Source organism: Lepisma saccharinum, chromosome 13 (assembly GCF_977018435.1).
Source record: "Lepisma saccharinum chromosome 13, izLepSacc3.1, whole genome shotgun sequence".
Lineage (NCBI taxonomy): Eukaryota > Metazoa > Arthropoda > Insecta > Zygentoma > Lepismatidae > Lepisma > Lepisma saccharinum.
In genome coordinates this window covers 70,356,465-70,374,442 of record NC_139241.1, presented here as the reverse complement: position 1 = coordinate 70,374,442, position 17,978 = coordinate 70,356,465, and the positions used below count along the sequence as shown (strand labels likewise).

The 17,978-nt window shown below is 40.0% G+C and overlaps 1 protein-coding gene across 2 annotated transcripts in view; it reads right to left on the bottom strand.

Annotated features, from left to right (window-relative positions):
• LOC145997404 (calpain-9-like) overlaps positions 1-17,978 on the bottom strand; it is a 219,654-nt gene that overhangs the window by 42,555 nt on the left and 159,121 nt on the right. For both annotated transcript variants that reach the window (XM_083134411.1, XM_083134413.1), the window contains exons 6-9: positions 8,502-8,676; positions 5,661-5,905; positions 3,035-3,207; positions 85-290 (exon numbers count right to left, since the gene is read on the bottom strand). In XM_083134411.1, coding sequence (XP_082990537.1) covers positions 85-290; positions 3,035-3,207; positions 5,661-5,905; positions 8,502-8,676 — 799 coding nt within the window. The remainder of the gene's footprint in view (positions 1-84; positions 291-3,034; positions 3,208-5,660; positions 5,906-8,501; positions 8,677-17,978) is intronic.

The following is a 17,978-nucleotide window of genomic DNA, read 5'->3' as shown; positions in this document are numbered from 1 at the left end:
CTTCTACCTACAGGAGTTGTATTGCCTGCTTTGAAAGCTGCTGATCTACAGTTTAAAGAATTAAGACAGAAACATGGCACTAACCTGGTCAGAGACGAAATGAGGAGTGAGCCTGGCCATCGTATGCGGAACTTCATACACAGCGAAGCCTATAGCGTGAAGGGTCCTCTTCTTTTTGGTATCGACGGGGTTGGTCTCGTAATGTTGCGTTACGGAGACAACCACATGGCACTTATTGGTTGATGTGCGAGGTATCTGGATATGGAACTGGGGGTTCATTGCTGTAGTCTCTGAATAAATACAAGCAAATAAATACATTACTTAGTGTTATTATTAGGGCTGAGCTGATGGCCAATAACAATGATGAAAAATATGTAGGCAGTTGGACTGAATCACTGATATTTGCCCTCACTACCAGTGTGTGGGTGAATCGTGTTCTCTGTAAAATACCTCGCATTTTCAGGGAGCCTTAAGATTCTGTACATTATGCAAAATTCAGAATTTTCATTTATTCTGAGCCTGTCATTTGCACAAAATGGATTTGGTTGTTAAATGGCAGCTATTTTAATATTGTGATTATCTCATATGTAAACATATGAAGTAACACTACTAGACTGATAGATGCAGTTCAAATTATACACTAGCATTTATAAATATTTTAGACAAATTTAAAGTATTGATATAAGTTTGAAGTTCAATATATTTATAATTATGAAATATGTAAATGTATGTTCAGAGGGGTTGAGGGCTTGCTTCAAATACACATATTCTAAAGATGTTTTATAGTTACAGTAAACTCTACACAATACATGTACAAGTCTTGAGGGTTTGAAATTAGGTCACTTCTATATCATAAATCCTTCTGTGCAATTTGTCATTAGGCCTCCCCGATGGCGCAGTGGTATCGTCGTCGCCTTGTATTGAAGGGGTCCTGGGTTCAATTCCTGGTGGAGGCACATAGTGGTTTGGATCCCACTTTAAACTGTAGGTCCAGTCCCGATTAGCCTTACTGTGCACAAAGTGGACTTAAAACACAAAATCAATCCAAATCAATCAATTTGCCATCAATTGTTAAATTCAAATTAAGATACACACAAAGAAACATACTGTATATACAGGGTGCTCGGAAATTCCCCTTACAAACTCCTAGGGCAAGTAGAGGGGACTGAAGACAATATTTGGAATAGAAACCCATGTCCGGAAACGTACCGTTTCCGTGCTACAACCATGACAATGTGTCGGCTGTGCCTGTGTTGGTATGCAACCTGGTAGGCAGTACATGACGTCAGAAGATCACCTGATGGCACGTGACGTCTACAAATTGTTGCATTCCACTGTCGACACAGGTGGTGATCAATAAATAGTACGTTTCTTTTTTGTTCCCTTGGCATTGTTACCAAATATTTTTTTTTGTATTATGGACTGAGTCACATGTCATTCAATTCTGTACCTTGCGTAACACCTCATTTGACATGGTTGTAATAAATGATTACACTTTAGGTCATCAGGTGATCTTCTGACGTCATGTACTGCCTACCAGGTTGCATACCAACACAGGCACAGCCGACACATTGTCATGCTTGTAGCACGGAAACGGTACGTTTCCGGACATGGGTTCCTATTCCAAATATTGTCTACTCTGTCCCCTCTACTTGCCCTAGGAGTTTGTAAGGGCAATTTCCGAGCACCCTGTATAATGGATACTGTGTTGTATAACTGTTGCTTTAAACAAAAATATTATTATACAGACTTTTTATTCCTACAAAAAGGATTCTGAGGTACAATGGAACTTTTGAGCACTTTTATTAACTTCATTCACGTGCGATGACACCTGCTGGCTATAAAGTTAATAAAAACGTATACAGGTTGCCACAGTTATTTCCGATTCAGTTACTGGCTTACTACTCATATAAATAAATTATTATGTTGTACAATCTGTATTTGTTTCTAATAATAACCTGTGGTGCAATGGCCCTTGAGGGCGAAGTCTTACCTACCAACTGCTAGGCACACTCCCACGTGGCTCAAGATACGCTACTCATTGGTGGGTGAACACCGGTCCCATACACTGGCTGAAATCTCAGGAGAAAAGCTGTTATGCTTCCCCTCAGGAGGCTCAAAGCAGTGAATCTCATAGCAAGAGCCCAAAGCCTCGGGTGATCAACTTTTGGCCATGAATTATAGGGGAGAATTCAGACTTTCAGCATTGAATTCAAGGAAGATTTAGCCACGACAAATTTTGCATGTTTTTAGCAGTGCAACAACACTCCAGCAAATGTTCATAGATTGAATAATATTAAACAAAGGAATTAATTTACATTTTATATAATATAGAGGCCACAATACAGAATGAAAATTTACAAACTTGCATATTTCTTAGTCCTAACCAATATTTAATAGTCCACTGATACTCCAGAACTAAACATTTTATATCTTGTGCAAATTTCAAAAACTGTTTACAACTAAACTCATAATTAACTGCAACCATAATTTTTGACTTAATTAGTTCAAAGCTGCCTTGATTTCTCTGATCAGCCCATATATTGCTCATCAGTAAAAAAAAAATTCTTTCAATGTGGGCATTTGAGCCTGGGATGCTCAAAACAAAGCATAAGATGTTACTACGGTTTGTCACATCAGTTTGTTTTGTTTCTTAAATCTCTGAAAATATTAACCCATCTGTGTTCTGCACTTCCTTTTTTTACCATATTCACAATCACACCTGCGGAATGGTAAAAAATGCAAGATCTTGCAGTCCACTTGAAGTTTTGTATGTCTCACCAAACTCTTATTATACCTGAATGAATTGAAATTTCACGATCTTGGTTGTTAATGAAATATACAGGAGAGGAGAAATTGAATGCCAATACCTGTGTAGGTGGATGCAAGAAAAAAAAACTGGTCTAAGAGCTGATGCCCTAAGACTGCTCGGCCATGGTGTGGGATTGTATTTGTTTATACAAAGGTTATATTTTCATATTTCCTGACGATGAGCACAGTAAAGTACTTGGTAAATGATGAGCTTGAAAACTACCTGAGTGATTCGGTCCTCCGCCAGCATTGTAGCCACTTCGCCATCTTCGCCTGGCTAAGACGGCTCTCCAAGGCTGTTTCGAATGGAGTGCAGGCTCATTCATCCAGTCGTCAGGACCAATATGAACCAAATCTAGGTGGGTGAAGTGTCGTGCGAAATCTTCAAATGACATCCTGAAAGAAATTCACACATTTGAATCTATAATTCTGCACACATCTCATTCAACAATTTATTTTTATTATAAATGTTTTACAAACATAAGCAATGGTGGACACTCCATATACAAAAAGGGTAGCATCTATCTAACGGTGGGTTGTCAGTTGGTACTGAACATTTTTTGTCAACATAGAAAAAAGGTAAAAAAGGTAAAGTGTTCCCCTGTGCATAGCACCACGCCATGAAGGCGTATAGGGGGTGGGGGGTAACGCCCCACACTTTCTTGATCCGGTCGTGAGTGGGGGTGATGTGATCAGCATCACGCCCCTGACCGCCTTTACCCCCCAGGGTTTCCCCCAGGTAGCCATGTTATTCGACGCTGGGTGGGCGCCGGGGCCGCTTCCACCGTTAGAAAAGTTCCCGGATTTGAACCGGCCGGGGATCGAACCCGGGACCTTGCGCATGGTGGTCAGACGCGTTACCGACTGAGCCACCGCGGCCACTTTGTCAACATAGTGAGTATGAAAAGTAAGATACTTTTGACATATGCATACATACCTACATACATACAATGTTCACTGAAAATGTCAGCTTTTTCAACGCCTTTAGTGAGAAGAACGTGCAACTCAGGCAGCATGTTTGTGAGGAAAAAATGACTCCATTGATATTTTTGGTACGACTAAACAAACAAAAAAACAAAAAGCTGAGCACTATAACTGGGCTCTGTAAATAAATAATGAGGGTGAACCCTGATCAAATATAACTGATGAAGGAACAATCACAAAGGAATCATATGCTGGGATTTTTGTTTTAAAAGTAAAAATGCAATAAATTAAGGCTGCGCAGATACTACTTTGAAGAGATACTGATACTTGGAAATTTGTAACATTTGAAAATCGTTCAAATCTTTCAATTGATTAACGTTTGTGTAATTCCACTGAAATAATATGCATCAATTTAAGAACCTTTTTACCTTAAAATATTCAAGTATTACATTAGATTATTAAATTACACATTATGTTATTACAAAATTCATTTGTTTTTACAGACTGGTGCAGAATAAAAAGAAACTGAATATTGCACAATTTCCAGGACAATTAGTGTCACGAGGCATTCTTGCTAACCCTGTGAAAGACCAAAATGGCGCGAAAGTATCTGCAAATAAATTCCAACCTATATTTTACAATACCACTGGTATCGGCCGATTCCGCTACATCAGCATCGGTATCAGCTCAGCCCTACAATAAATAAATATATATTTCAACAAGGAAATTGTTATGAACATTAGAATTAATATATAGTGGTTTGTCGAGAGTTTGGTCTTTAAATGTTCGTTTATAAAAGTGGCATATTTTCTAAGGATTTTAATGAAAACTTTTAAGGGCAAAAACTGGGGTTAGGTTATGGGGTCCGTGATCACATCCTACACCCTGATTTTGCAAGGATTTTTTTTTATATAATTTTTTTTTATTACGACTGTGTTGCAAATTCTGAAGAACAAAATTTTGGAGTGCGGAAACAAGTATTTACGACTGTACAGTCGTTAAAAATTGAGATGTAGCCATTTGAAGTTGCGAGATGGAACTGTACTTGTGACCATGTTAGTTTCATAGCACCAGTAATGTACTTGCGGCCATGTTAGTTTCGTTGCACCCGATCCAATGGATATATGTAATAGTCGGTTTTTCAGGGATATACCACAAGAAATTTCATAAAAATTGCTGACTCCAAACTTCCTGCCGATTCGGGAGTCTGCCCCTGGGGTAATTAGCCTACCGCCTTCTACCGCTACCATCGCCCCGCCTTTCTCTATAGGGTCCCTTTGGAAGGCATGTTAGAAACTTGCCGGAGCCACCTACCGAACACTATCTTTACCAAAAATTAAACCTCAGAAGGAAACTTAACTCTTTATCCCAAGGCCGAGCACTGAATTGCGGGTCGAAATTAAGTCGTATGTCAAATGTCATTGTTGTCCATTTCTATAGAATACGACCCTCCCCTTCCGTTCTTAACAAGTCGCAAATTATCCCATCCCTCAAGTCAAAAACCGTGTTGACGTTACGTACGCAAGGAATTTTAATATTACAAAAACGTAAGTTTCGTAGAATGTAGATGTGAAAAAATTATCTTCCGCGCTATTATGAAGCACCCTTTTCTTAGAAGAAACTCATATTTTGACGAAAATATTTGAAATGTGCTCGAAATCGAGGGTGTAGGATGTGACCACGGAGCCAGGTTATGCATCAAAATGCAATGTTTAAATTACCAGTGTTTGGAATTCTTATTAATGTTTATAATTATAATAAGAACAAAAACAAAAGCTATTAAAATTTTAATATCTTCGGCCGACTGAAAACTACACCCGCCCCCCCCCCCGCCCCATTCCTTGCCATATATAAATATATGAAATGGCAATATTTCTTCCCTTACAGATTCATAGAACAATTAAACAAATATAAATAAAACTTACCAGAATTCTCCGTCATTTCGAACACGAACACTGAGCAGCTCTTTGTCCCGATCGGACAAACCGTCCCACTCCCAGCTGCGCTCACTCCAGGGGCCCGTCCACTCTCCGCGACCCCAAGGGTTCCTCAGCCTCACCAGCGGGGTCTCCCCGAGAGGGCCCCGAACCCGTGCAAGGCCCGTGACGCTGTATGCGTGCTGCGTGATGAGGCCATTTCGCAGCCTTAGCTGGCGTTTGTTTTCTTTCTCCTGAAATGAGAAGCAAAGAAACTGTACATACAAAGGTTTTCACAAATATACGGTACTTACACGTCTATAGGACGGACTTTTTGAAAGTGCTATATGATTTTTCATCAACTTCCAAGCCCTAATTATCAACTGAAACGAAGGACAATATTTCAGGTGCTTATAATTCACTAGGAGAGGAAAAATAAAAATAACCGTCCACGAGTCAAAAATAAGGAACTGTGCAGTGCAGGACACACTATTTTACAACATAGTAACTTATTTGTTTTGATATCCTCATAATAAATATTTTAAGGTTTATTTAGAAAATGTGGTTAAAAAAATCTGGAAATTTTTATAAATTATAGTCGCATATAAGTGTATATTTTGCCTTGTTGAGATTTTGTTTCGGTTTGAAAACATTTCCAAAGAAGCTCAAGCTATGCCTTCTTATATCAAGGCCAGTACAGGCTATATTTACATTCGACGTCATCACTGATAGGTCATATCGCAACACGTTTTTTTTTTTTTTAGTTTTTGTTGATGTTTTAAGTCTACTTTATGTACAGAGACAGAGAGGCTAGTCATGATTGGTCATTGGACCTACAGTTTAAAGTGGGGTCCGAACCACTATGTGCCTCCACCAGGTATCGATCAATTGATTACAAGGCGAGGCCTCGACCGTCGCGCCATCGGAGGGAAGGGGCGCGGGGCATATCGCAACACAAAATCAGCATCAAGAGCAGAAATGTGCGTTGAGGAGACCCAGTTCCAATGTAGTATTTCTAGTGTGTGTGTGGATGAAGTTGTAGATTTTGATATGGTGGTGACCCGTTGCGGTCCATAACCTACCAATGATGACGTTAACGTGTAAACAATCAGTTTCTATATAGACCTTGTTATAAGAGGGCATCGTTCAAGCCCGATATCCTTCCTTCAACACCCCAATGTAATCGGAGACGTCTAAAATATACTACCGACCTGTTATTATCTGACAAGAAAACAAAAATTGACAGTTTGATTTACAAAACACCTCCTCAGCATACAAAGTTGTGCGAAGACGTCTAAAGCTGTTATATGATGTAGTTGTTCCACTTCCCATCAGGACCTGCTACCACTGAATCCTCGAAGTCACCTAGATTACCAACGGTGCACCCGAGCTTGCAATAAATGTCTGAGGATTATTTACGGCTCAAAAGTACCGTGTTGGTTGTGTGGCTCTCATAATTGATTTCACAAGACTTGCCTGTCCAAGTTGTTTTTATTTCCCACGAAAGCAATTTCATCTAGGAATAAAGTAATCAATGTTCTTTAAGGCGTCTACATAATATATTTTTTTCCAGCAGCACAATACTTCTCGGTTTATGTAAGTTATAACGGTGGTATTGTTTCAAAAACTTATGATTTCTTGTGTACACCTTTGCGGAAACCCTCATGTTGGAATCTGAGCACCAGGCTATGTTTATGCAGTGCGTGAATCCTTTATACTTTTTTCCAAGGGTCCCGGGTTCGAATCCCGCTCGGGCTTGGTTGTTTGTGAATGTCCATTCATCATTTCATAACTCATCCCCATCTTCGTAAATTAGCCAAGAAGCACAAAACGCGAAGTAAAATTAACTAAATCAATCAATCAATCCTTTATACTTTTAGTGTAATTATATACGCGTCATACCTTTCATGCAGAAATGGAACACGGCACTTCTTAAGCTAAAACTCTCACTACACACGTGCTTGTAAATTGAATTTACGCATTTTTACAAATATTGGATAGCATATGGAACACTATAGCATATTCATAACTACTCATAACTTATTCATTTCCAATAAAAGTTCCCGTGTATATAGCACTGTGCCATGAAGGCACATTTATGGAATGTGAGGGTAAAACCCCACATATTCTCGATCTCGGCCATTTTGGAGGTGATGTGACCATCCACGCTTCGGACGGGTTGCCCCCAGGTACTCATTGATTTGAGGCTGGGTGAGCCTCAGAGCCGCTTTATGCGGGGACAAGGCGACCTTAGATCGCCCACTCCAAATCGAACCCGGGTCTCCCGCGTGGAAGTCAGACATACAGAGGTAACACCACTAACGAATAAAGTATACGAGTTGTGTGAACAACAAGAATTTGCTAGGAAACGAAGTGAGATAGTCCAATTACATAAGAAATAACCCTCCTCCACACTCTGTGCGCGCTTGGAACTTCCATTGGTTTGAAAATGATTAATCGTTTAAGACTATAACATTGTTTAATAATAGCGACAAGATGAGGATGTTTTCTCTGGATATCAACCACGTGCTTTCCGGATAGGTTTCCAAGCTTTCGAGAGCTTATGTCACTCTCATCTTCAGGGATTGAAGACGAGAGTGACGTTAGCTCTCTGAAATTGCGACAAGATTCATTTGTAGTATTTTTTGTGCGAAAACTTTGGGCAGGCAATTGCCCCCTTAACACCAGTTTATTGTCTCAACTGCACACTGCATACAATCTACGCTGAAAATAACCCTCGATCACACAAAGTATCCGTAAAAAACAGGTCTGTAAATTTCTGACTGAATATACACCAAATCGAAATACACATATAATAGAGTGCGTTCAAATTGTCAGCAGATTACTTACCAGGTTGATGCTAGCTATGAGCAACGTTGAGCGAGGAACTGCACTGTTGAGAACTTGATAGGTGAGGTAACGATCCTGATTCGACAGATTGAAGCTCTGGACTATTCCGCCGGTTAGATCTTGCAGCGCCCTGGTGGTAAACCCGGAATGAAGGTTTTCGTACGAACCATACAGTCTGTAACGGAAAACGACATGAAGATTGCTATGGATCACAAAGGATGCATCATCTTCGAGACCGGTAGAACCGGCTCCGAAAAGAAAGAGGGAAAAAATGCGTGTTAACAGTTATGTACAACACGGAAGCGATGGTTCACTGTTTATGAAGGACTGGGTTGGGTGAAGCGCAATGCAAAAACAAGAAAAAAATATAAAGAACAAATGAACAGCTGTATTCGTAAACAATATAGGTTATATGGATAAACACTTAACAGTGAAAAAAAAATAAATGTTCCAGAGTATGATTTCGTAACAACTGAACCCGTTATTAAAAGCGTGCTTTTTTCTCTCATCGAAGAAGGATTTCCAGTGGTAACAGGTCATTATCTTACTAGAGCATCATTTTTTGGTTAGAAAAAACTAAACGAATGCCGACCGATGAGGAGTAATTACTGTTTCAACGTGGATAAGTGCTAGTTTTTGTGTCGGAGTTAGAACAGCTGAGACAGAAATGCGTGGGGGAGTTGACAGTAACAAATCGTGGTAAGGAGACTGAATAGCTACATCCACCAAACCATTTTTTCCAGAGCTTTTTGTTGTGCCCGTTGTGAGGTTCTAATTCTCAAGGTTCACACATTAAAGAAACACAACATTCAGAACTTAAAATACCTTGACAACACTGGGTTCAACTGATGTAAATTTACCAATGCGGTTATTTTGTACACCTATGCATATGTATCAATAATTATATTCTAGCTGTTTTATTATATATATTATTCGTGATCCTTTTCTTGAGACAACCAAATGCCAACCTCACTTCCACCTAGTACACCCTGGACTGCATTTTGCAGACTAACGAGTCTCTGGCGTCTGGGCCCATGTTTGAGTTCTGCTGAAAGTCTGGGTGCTCTATATGAGTGCCCTTCGTCAATTTCATCACACCATCACTCATCCTCATCGTCGAGATCAGCCGAAAGTGGAAGAAAAGCGGCGTTAAATAAATCAAATCAATATAGTCCACGAAACAGACAAACTAGAGATCTAATTCAGATTCTAAAACTAAACTAAACTCTACGGTGCAACAGGTATTTGAGGGTCAAAGAGCCTGTCAGAGCAACATTTTCATTGGGTGACACGTGGTCAGCGTATCGATCCCCGGCGCCGCTGTTTTGTGGCTTTCGAGACCGAAGCCCGCTACTTCTTTTCAAGTAGCTCCCCAATTGAACTCCCGTAGCTGGGTCAACGCCCAAATTTCGGGGGCTCCCACCGGGAATCGAACCCGGGCGCGACAAAAGCGGGAGCGCTAACCATTTTTTCCATTTCTTAAAGGAAAACTCCTATGCGGTTGTTTCCTTCGTCATTTCCTTTCTTTGTTCTCACACATATCAGCTTTTCTCATTGAGGACAAACATCCTTGTCTTACCATCCCAGCTTGGGCATGGGTGTACTTTGTGAGTGTCCCTTCATTAATTCCATCACATCATCACTGAACCTCATCTTCGCGATTAGCCAAAAGCAGCAGAAAAGCGAAGTAAAATAAATCCAATCATTCAATCAATATTTTACCGTTGATTCGAATCAGGAACCCATGTGCTACCACTCCGGCATCGACGTCGACAACTATTTTGGTACGCGGGAAGGGTCTGCGTCTGCAAGGGGCATACCCAGCTGTTAACAGTCACTAAAACTAATTGCTAACAGCCCCAATCCTGGCCCTTCTAACCTGACAATTCCACTTAGTTCTAATAATGCATATGTTAGGTTAGAAGGGCCAGTTTTAGAGCTCTTAATAATTAGTTTTAGTGACGGTTAACAGCTGGATGTGCCTGACACCGGACCCACAACCAACCTGCAACTCGTAATCTTGAAATTTCGAACGTTCACCCATCAGCATATAATGCTATTTAACCGCACTTCAAGAATTTCCAAGCAAATCAACTTCGTGCTTGCGGTCAGTGAAAACCAACGGGACCTCGGAGAATTGCTGGTTAATTTAATGATTCCCCTCACGTACGCGGTAACGAAACAGCAACGCATTTCTCTCTCTCTCTCTTGTTTCCTTGTAAACATAAAGACACTGACCTAGACGGTATGATCTGGTTTAAGGTCAATGGAACTTTCTTGCAGTGATTATCAATTGAACGGAAGGGGAATGCACCGTCTGGTGCAGCGAAACGCCCCCGGCCGCAGCCAGAATATCCATGAACTTGAGTTACATGAACGGGAACGACTGCAGCGCCTCAACCGAGAGGAAAGAGCACTAACAATCCAGATCATTATTCCTTTACTTCAGGCGTGTCAAACTTGCAATCTTGAACGCTGCATGCTCTAGTCTTACTTAATTATAAGCTAACAAGGTAACAAGAGTTCATTAATTAAAATATTTAAGAATGTACTGTACACTAATTGCATGTATACAAATCCAAGAATTTAATACGTTTAATGGAATGTTATTTTGGGAAAGTATATACTGTTTTTTTAAACTTTTTATGTTGTGGAATTTTCGTGTGACATGGTGATCCTTAGTAATTCACATGGTACCACTGTTATGGTGTGTCTTTCATCTTATTTAAGATCTTTCAACAAAGATAATGCATGTAAAGGACATTAATTGCATAATAATGTTAAAATTACAGTAAAACCATTCTACAGCAAATGAAACCCCTCTCTTTCTCTCTATCCCTATCTCTATGACGTCATTTATGTTTAATGAATACCCAGACAAACACACCCAATGAGAACACTTGACAGAACGGTGAAAAAAGCTAAAACCGATCATCATATGTTGAAGCAAACTGAATGCGAGTTTTGCCTATCTTCGTACAGAGCATTCCCTGACATTCGCTACGAGACTCGGCGGCAAGCGGCCCGGCATCAGCGCTTGTCCTTCCCGGTGAACGGGTCCGCGACAGTCGCTAGAGTCTGCTATTAAAATTACAGTTTACATATTGTGTACTAACCTTGACTACAGAAGGTGTTGAAAATCATGTCCCTCTGCTGCAACACATTCCTGGCATCTCCCAAGGAAATTGGCATTTACACGTGCAAGTTCGCCTACTGTAATTCTCCGGATTTCTCGTACAATACTCTCTTTTAACTCACGGATGGTGTGCGGATTGTCTTTGTATACTTTATTTTTTAAATTTTAGAATTTTAGTAGCTGTAAATGCTGTGGTTTTTGAAACACCCGTTTCTTGTGAGAGGCGGCAGATAGATTTCCGAGGAGACTGTTCTAACCTTTGTCCTATCTCATTGAGTTTTTCCTCAGTAAGTACACGTGGATTTTCCTTTCAATTTTTATTCAGAACTGACCCTGTTACTCTAAACTTTTTTATGAGGTTTAATATAGTGGTCCTATGTGCAACGGGAACACCAGGAAATTTCGTTGCAAAACGTCGTCGCACTTCTCCACAATTCCTCCTTCCGAAGTAACACTCAAGATAAATCCTTTGTTGTAATGTAAACTTTTGTGGTGCCATATTAAGCCACAATCTTCAACACACAAACACAACACAACACAACTTCCGAGGGAGGATTATACTGGCGTCAGTCTGCAACGTCAACAGAAAGAGAAAGACTGCGAAGGCAGGGAGAGCGAAAAAAAACAGACTGTAGCGTGCGACTGTCGCGGACCCCGTTCACCGGGAAAGACAATCGCTGACGCCGGGCCGCTTGCCGCCGAGTCTCGTAGCGAATGTCAGGGAATGCTCTGTATTTCGACAGTGAAAGGCTATGAAATAATAAAGATTGCTTGATTGATTGAGTTGCTTTATTTTACTTCGCTTTTTGTGCCACTTTTGGCTAATTTGCGAAGATGGGGATGAGTGATGATAAGATAAAATTGATGAATGGACACTCACAAACCAGTGGCCTTTTTTGTGATGTAGGAAGAAGTTATGTAAAACCGAGCAAGGTTTGTAAAATGTGTTCAATTACATTCACACGTATCGCTTGTACTATCCTTTCCATTTAGAATGTTAGCTGCTGGCCATGCTCAAGGTGTGGCAAGGAGCCCTTGCTCCTCACTTTGAACTATGAAATATTTAAATGTGAACCTTCGAAAATAGCATTGACGGTACTTCATATTTTCAGATTGCGAGAATTTCGATTTTGTTCCCCCTCCCTGTCGTCGTGTGGATTGAGGATAATGCAAAGTGCTGCTTATACTGAAATTATGCTAAATGTGCTTGGATTTATTATTAATTACTTATTTTTTTCTGGATATCTGTAGTTTTAAGTTAAAATAGGCATCTACTTTTCGAGTTTTGAACTTTCGTTACTTATTATTCACTACTTATGTAAGAATATTGTTAATTTTCCTACAAAATTGTGTACAATGGCTCAACAAACGAAATCGGTTCAGGAGAACTTGAAAAGTGTGTTAGAAAATTGTTTGTTTACCCCAACTTTCTACCGATTTCCTGCCCTAAAATTTCTTCACGAACTAAATTGGTCAAGATAAAATAAAGATAGAGGATGAATCGTGGCATTGTGGTAAAAACTTGTCACTCGGTCGGCAGACTTCCTTCTCGTATTTGAAAAATGTCCGATTGGTGAAGTAGAAATAAGATTTTGATATAATTTTATTTTTATTTCCTGAAAACATATTCCTTTGAATTCGATTTCCCCCTCCCAGGGACTCGCGTTTTCAGATTATGCTAGATTTTACCATTGTGGCTAAAACAGGGTACTAGGTGCCAAGAAATATAAAACTGTGCTAGGTTTAGTATCATTTTGATGGGGTTGGCATCGCTGATTGAGGAAACTCTTGATGCTTCCTATGTGGATTGTTTAGCCTGCTCTCTGTTGCTGCTCACCCTTTCCCCCTCCCCCGCACTGCCCCTTCCGCCCTTCACCCATCTGTCCATAGTTTGACCAGCGAGGTTCCTCAGTCAGTGTGTCCATCCCCCATCATATTTGGGCGCTCTGACTGGAGCGAAGAACAGCAGTCAGCTCTAACCTAGTCAACTGTAATCGTGCTCATAATGTTATAATGCGCATTAAACTGTTAAAAAGTAAAGAATTGGAAATAAGTATAAATTAACTGTAGGAAGTTCCTCACTTCCTGTCCTGTCCCTTTTAGCTATTCGCGATGATGAAGATGAGTGATGATATGATGAAAATGATGAAGGAACACTCATAAACAACACCAATCCCCAGGCCTGGATTCGAACCCGGGACCTTTGGTGTTGTAGCGCGCTATGATAACCACTCCGCTACGAAAGTCGGCAGTGTGATGCATAAATATTACCAAGCATATTATCCACCATCTTGTTCATTAAATTTGTTTTACGGAATGCGCGGTTCAAGAAATGAAATTCAATTTCATTCCTTAAAAGTTAAAGCACGTAGGATTTAAGAGAAAAGTCACTGGGCAATTTATTTACTGTACAAGGGAAAAACTTAACGATTCTTCCGGGATATTCGATTTTTTTTAAAAAAATATAAAAAAGGCACTTCAAATTTGTGAGGGCCTCCAATCTGTTACACAAAAATGTTCAACGACCCGTCTTGAATGTAATCACCTTGGAGGAAACTAAATAAATATGATTATTATCTCACTTCTGGCTTAGTAACTTCGGGAAAACTCCGCTTGGAGGCGCACCTTTCAATTCTTTGCGTCGCTCTAGCAGAATTTATCTTGGCCAGGCGTTGCCTGCTATAAACTGTCAAGTTCCCCACCCATGATCTGACCTGCAAGTAAAGTTGTACGAAGCGGCCTGGCTTAGATCCCGACTGGAAGCCAAGGGGAAAAAATATCTGCGTGCAAGAGAAAGATGAATTCTTCTTCCACATTGCAATCATCCGCGTAACGGTGAAAGAAGATGAAGAAGAAAATGCAGAATTACGTTGTTCTGTGGTTATCAGCCACATCAGAGAAGACGTTTCCATAAATCGATCATCCGTAAAATCGCCTCCCAGGACAATAGCCGTAAATAATACAGTTCGGATGCCTGTAATTACGTTATGCTCCATAAACTCCGATGAAAATTCAGTTCAAAATTCCACCATTGGGGACCAAGGCAGAGCTTCCGTACGATTTGGCCTTATTATGTGCGATCAAAAAGAAGCGTGTGCGTTAAAGTCACTTCTGATCTGCAATGGACAACGTGCATTCTCTCATCTGTAGATAACCAGTGAAAAATTGCATTAATGTATATTCAAGATAATGTATTCAAATAATTTTCGGGTTGCAGGTAAACGTATACACTGTTGATCTCTTTATTATTGTAGTCGACCTCCGTGGCGGAGTTGTTAGCACAGCACGCTACGATGACAGAGGTCCCGGGTTCGAATTCTGGCCTGGGCATAGGTGTTCTTACCGAGTACCCCTTCATCAATTTTATCACATCACTGCGTATTCTCATCTTCGTGATAAACCAAAATTGACAGAAAAGCGAAGTAAAAAAATCAAATCAATCAGATATCCTAAGATTTTCCATGTATAACGAAACAAGGACTGAGTGGATGTCCAGAAACATGAGAGTAACTTGAGACGTAGCTTTGTGTGTGTTTGTGTGTGTGGGGGGGGGGGTTCAGAATCTGTCTAAGTCGTCATGATTTGGGCTCCGGCTACGGGACACGCCCAGGTTCAATTTTCCATAGGGAATCATAACTTTTCTCCTGAGATTTCGGCTTGTGTATGGGACCGGTGGCCACCCACCATCGTGAGGAAATTGGAGAGGCACGAATGAGTAGCGTAACTCGGTATTGGAAACCTACAACAGCGACTGGGGGTTCGTCGTGCTGGCCACACGTTACTCCTTAACTGGTCGAATAATCTCCCTCCTCGGGCGAGTGAGTGAGAGTAGAATCAGGTGGGAGTGCGGCCCGTAGTCGATGGGTAGACCCTGACCCTCAATGGGCTGTTGTGTCATGGGTTATTATTATTATCTTTCATGCATTTCATTTATGACTAATCTGAATATTACGGGGAAATTTTAGTCATGAATTTAACGTTGCATGATCTCCATTCTCACATGAAAAAATCTCATTTTTGGAATTTTCAAATCTAATGGACTCATGTAATTCTTTGGATTAAGTCACAGACAATGAAAACATGAAGTTCTGATTTGGTTCCTGCATTTTACATTTTATTTTATTTTATTTTATTTATGTTTTTCTTTAAATAGTCTGCTGAAATATTATTCTGTAAACGACTATCAAAACAATACGTTCTTGATTTTATTCTAATTTGGAAAAAATCCAAAAGTGTTGATTTGGACACACTGTGAGAGAGAGACGAAAATTTCCAAACATAAGTTCTAGACGGATCCACCTATAAAAGTTCCACCTTGGAAGCAGATGAAATTATGGTCAGCAACCCCTGGCGCTAAAAACCGGAACTAAAGCTTCTTTTCCCATCAGGCTAATTACTCCAAGGTTATTATATGTCAACAATGAGAGAAAAAGTAATGATAAGAAACAAAGTTTCATCCGCCTCAGAGGATTCTTGACTTACCACTTTCATAGATAAAGTAATGTCATTAATAACAACCGTTCACACGCTAATTTGACGGTGTTGATGTCTTCAACATCGAGCCAATTCTTCAGCTTCTTTCTTATCGGAGAGCAGCGTCAGTGGTGCCAGGTAAAAGGCCAAGAAGCGTCCTGCCAAATCAACATAGAAAAGACCAAAACCTGCCCACCAAAGCATAAACAACCACACAATGGTGAAAATATTTTTAATTATCACTTTCTTTGTGTGAAGTGCTTATTTGTCAGAGCCTTGCGCGTTTTCTTGTGAACCGCCGAGACAAAAAAGTAACGTTCCCAAACATTAAGCGAGATTAGGATCTTGTGGCTGATGCACAAGGTGTCACATCTTTGGTAACCATGAGAATATTTTTCTGGGAATTCGCCACCGTGGAATGTGAGAAACATGGCGGACACCTGGGGAGCTTTGTCGGGTGTGGTTCTTGACTGTTTATGGGTTCAAAGAAAACATCGCGGGGGGAAACTTGTAACGATATTTTTATGGGGCGTGACTCCACTTCCTTGCTTGCTCAATGGTAATCAAGTTTGTTCTTTGAAACCAGATAATCCGCAGGCAAAAATCATGTTTCGAAAATTATCGCCAGTGGCGCGAGCATAACAGGAGTTCCTGGTTTATGGAGTTCAACAGTGTCATGAGTGGATTGAATGGGAATGTAAAGGGGGGCACCCCCCCCCGCTCCTTTTACTTCCAAAATTAAACAATCTCACCCGGATACGACATCTAAAATTAACAAACTTTTAATCTGGGTGTCTACCAAAATAACGAATTCAAATTTCTTCATTTTTTCTTGACCATTATTTTCGTCTTTCTTTGTAAGCTTTATTTGTACAAACCCTACTTAACTAAAGTTGAGAATTAGCAATTAAGAAAGTATATATTTATTTAATGAACCCCCCCCCAAGAAAAGGCCAACTAAGGCAACAACTGAAGCTGTATTTAACAAGAGAATTAGTAGGGACACAAATTTATGGTAAATAAAAACTGAGGGGAGCGGTAAATAAAATGTTAGATCAGCGGTATATACCAGCGGTGAAAAAAAATGCACACACTTTTTCATTATGAGAGGAAACAACATACAAAAGACCTATAAATTGATAAACTACTTCATTTTTATATACTGTACACATGCACAAGTACTTAGTTGCCAACCAAAAAGAAAACATCAACACAAAATCACTTCATTTCTAAATTGCATATCTCAAGTGATTTATTCATTGTATGTATTTAAAGGATATCCTTGCTGTCCAACAAATAAAATAATCACTTCTGCACATACACAAACACATGTTAAAAATCACATGATGATAAACAAAATTCATTCATGACTGAACACCAATGACACCATTGTTTCCCTTGATGTGCGGGAACAGACTAATCTTATCGCTGCTACAGCTAGCAAGTTCAATGAAACTGGAAGTTGAGTAGATATTCGGGGGAAGAAAGAAATGCAGCTTGACAGGGAACGAAGTTTTCGAACTGAGATTATGTGCATGGGAAATCCCAATTTGCAGCGTCTTCCTGATGTGATCGAAGATAAAACGTTCTTAAGCTGCTAGTGGTAGGAAACTTTAGGCAAACGTTTCGTTACAAATCGACAGTTTGCGTGCGCAACCTCGATTGCCGGTTTTTGCGTGTTTTCTACTTAATTTGATGATATTTCACGGTTATTTCGCGAAAAAAGTATTCGCATTACTTCGCGAATAAAACTCATGCATATTTCATCATTGGGGTGTAGTTACGTGCAGAATGTTCAAAATTGAATATTTTTTTTACATTTCGCGATTTCGCGCATCGCGAAAATTCAATGTCCCTAAGAATTAGGC